Source organism: Polistes dominula, unplaced genomic scaffold (assembly GCF_049000335.1).
Source record: "Polistes dominula isolate Pdom_NZ unplaced genomic scaffold, Pdom_raw_medaka contig_82, whole genome shotgun sequence".
Classification (NCBI taxonomy): domain Eukaryota; kingdom Metazoa; phylum Arthropoda; class Insecta; order Hymenoptera; family Vespidae; genus Polistes; species Polistes dominula.
Window position 1 is genome coordinate 2,952,302 of NW_028301046.1, and position 2,984 is coordinate 2,955,285.

Sequence of the window (2,984 nt, forward strand, 5' to 3'; positions counted from 1 at the left end):
TTCTTTTTCCTTACTGTACGCGGTACGTAGTGTGTAATAATCATGTCACTATAGCCGTCTTGTAAAATTTATTACTTTACATAACTTACCAACTTCAATCGCGCTTTACATCACTCCTGCGAATTCATTAACGATGCCGCCGCCGCCACCGTAGTTGCCGTTCCCCAATGGAATTAATAGGATTGAAATAAGAAACGAGACAAGATAAACGTTCGAATTTCGTGCTACGTTAAGGGTTCATTCTGGTTTCTACGCCGAAAAAAAAGGCTATTTTCACGATTTTTTTTTAGGCTTTGTAGAATACATATACATATGAAAGTTGTTGGGTATGATAAATACACTCTAGAAGTACAAGAAAAAAATTTTTTTTTATTGTTTTTAACGTTTTTTGACATCAAAAATGGCTGACAAACGTGAACCCGTCAAAAAAAGGTATGCTGTTGGCGGGCATCGAAATTTGAGAACGGGTGGTCTAAAACAAAAAAATTAAACGGTTTTAAATTTAGTATGACAATGGCTATCGGGTATGCTAAAACTATCAATTTTTATGAAAGCAAAACAAAATGACAGCCATTTTTCGAAAAAAAAAAAATCGTTGATTTTTTTCGCAGTTTTTTGTAAAAAAAAAATAGTAAAAATTAATATTTTGACTTGGTTGTAGCATGCGAGATAGCCATTCATGTGTAGAGTATGTGGTTAAAATTTCAGAAGGATCGGTTGAGTAATTTCAGAGATATCATGCCCGCCAACCGAAAAAACGTTGTTTCGAGAAAAACGCGTTTAAAGTTTCTTTTGACAAATTTTTAAAAAGTCTGACTCTACCTTATTCTGCGATGCCTGCACCATACAGTATGCCTTCTGCTTCTTCAAAATACTCATTTTCTTCAACTCTAACCTTTTTTCGTTGTGTCCTGGCCTCTTTTAAAGATTCTCCGCTCAAACGATTGGCTGAACGCACACGCGTGTTGTCGCGGTGACTAGCGTAATTGACTGCGATAGGGCCAAGTTTTATCTCCAAAACGTGCATTATTTTTAGTATTGGATCAAAACCTTCGTTAAATATACAAGCTGCCAATTGACAAGCTATTTCAACAATTTTTTTACCATTAAATAGATGTTTAGGCACCATAGCCCAAACGCATTTGTTGAAGCACTCATTATTATTTTGAGTGTTGCCACCTAAATATCTTTCAAGCAATTCTGGTTTTGTCAGGTCTTCGTACACTGGCTTTAATACTTCTTGGACATCTTTAGCGAAAGGAGGAGGATGTTTATAAGTATCAAGGGTTTTAGCTGCCTCAACTTTACGATACTTACACCAGTTGCTAGAACAGTATGTATGTTGCGGGTCATCATCAGTAGAAATTTTGTGATAGTACCCCGCCCAAATTTCCTTTCTCATGTTCTCAATTGAATTTTTATTTCTTTGAACAGCTAACCCATAGTTAGTTGACAATTCCTTCATCAACTTTATAGTCAATCGTTGAGTTTTAATCACTGGAACACTTTTTTTAATAACTTTTTTCTTTTTTACAACTTTCTTCGGTCCTTTTTTTGCAGCAGGTTTCTTGGCTTCCGCTTGTTTCAAAGCTTTTTTCTTTTGAATCAGTGCTTTTCGTGCTTCATTAGCACGGTTGAAAACTCGTTTGGCAACATGTAAAACACACTAATTTTTTGATAACAAAATCTTCGCCGTAGGGAAAAACATTTAGCAACATTTGAAAAGTTTTCGTGTCGCCATCGCCGATATAAAAACCATATTTTACGGAGAACTTCTTGAGTGATCGAAGAAACATCTCCACGATACCATCAACCTCCATCTTCCCGGCACTACCTTCATGGTTTATCGTACAATGCGTTTTATGCTGTTCGTACCAGGCAAGATAGTTTATTTCCTTCACTTTTTTTTTCCACATCTCACATCCCTTACAGTAAGTTGACCTTATAGAAACGTCGACAATTTTTCCACTATATTTTAAAATTAGAGAAACTATTCCAATCAACGAAGAGAATCCTCTTTTGGCCCAAGAGCCGTCGCCAGAAACAGACAGAATATCCTCTGGTTCTCCTCGTTTCTTGTTTTCGAGTTGCTCTTCGGTGACGGCTTTATGCGACACTACATTAAAAACAGCATTGACCGCGATTAGTATAGAGTCAACGATTCCATAATATGCAGAGATACTTAAACCTTTTCCGAGGTCTATAAGATTGCAAAACATATTTATACCATGCACACCAATACCAAGTAGCCCTCCTAAACTTTCCTTTTAGTCTCTGCATAGAGTTTTCCTTTCCAAAAAAAAGAATATAGCGAAAAAAACTGAATACTAGTTTTGTTTTCCTACACCACTCTGAATAATATGCAGAGACATTTCCACTTAAACAACCGTTTATGGTTTGTCTCCTCTCTCTGTAATGTCTCTGTGTTTGAGTCGCAAAATAATATACTTAGACTGTTCGGATCGTTCTAAAATTTTTGTATGATAATTCTACATATGTCTACTTTCGAAAAATGCAAAAAAAAAAAATTAATTTTTTCAAAATTATAAACCAGAATGAACCCTTAAGATACTTTTTTCTTTTTTCCAAGTATCACGTAATGTACCACGTATCACAAAGAATAGCGGTGGTATTGATGAGCGTGACATTCAAATAAAAAGAAAATATCAAATAATAATATAATATATAAAATATAAAATAAATGAAGATGAGATTATAAGAGAACGTTTCGATCGTTGAAGGTTGAGATCGGTTTTGTTCGAAGTAGGGGCGGATCGGCGAGAAGTCGTTTTGCATAACGTTTCTATCGCTATCTCCCTCTCTCCCACGTTTGCTTGCTCGTTCGCTTTGCTCGTGGAATTATTAGAGATTAAACGGCGAGGACGTATATAGATAGGCAAACGGTGTGGCATCGATACACCCTCTCGTCGGTGGTTATGTACTACATCCATTAAAGCCATATGCACGCGCGAAGGTAGCTCTGC

At 36.3% G+C, this 2,984-nt stretch overlaps 1 protein-coding gene across 2 annotated transcripts; it reads right to left on the minus strand.

Annotated features, from left to right (window-relative positions):
• Window positions 1-230: 230 nt before the first annotated feature.
• Window positions 231-2,539, minus strand: LOC149031628 (uncharacterized). Of its 2 annotated transcripts, XM_089175183.1 has the most exons (4): window positions 2,228-2,539; window positions 1,318-2,116; window positions 823-1,248; window positions 231-472 (listed from the first exon to the last, which is right to left on the minus strand). In XM_089175183.1, the coding sequence occupies exons 2-3, from the start codon at window positions 1,463-1,465 to the stop codon at window positions 824-826; spliced, it is 573 nt and encodes a 190-aa protein (XP_089031309.1). In that variant the 5' UTR covers window positions 1,466-2,116; window positions 2,228-2,539; the 3' UTR covers window positions 231-472; window position 823. The 2 variants fall into 2 exon arrangements, with proteins under 2 accessions (XP_089031309.1, XP_089031308.1); XM_089175182.1 differs by having other exon boundaries at window positions 1,318-2,539.
• Window positions 2,540-2,984: the final 445 nt, after the last annotated feature.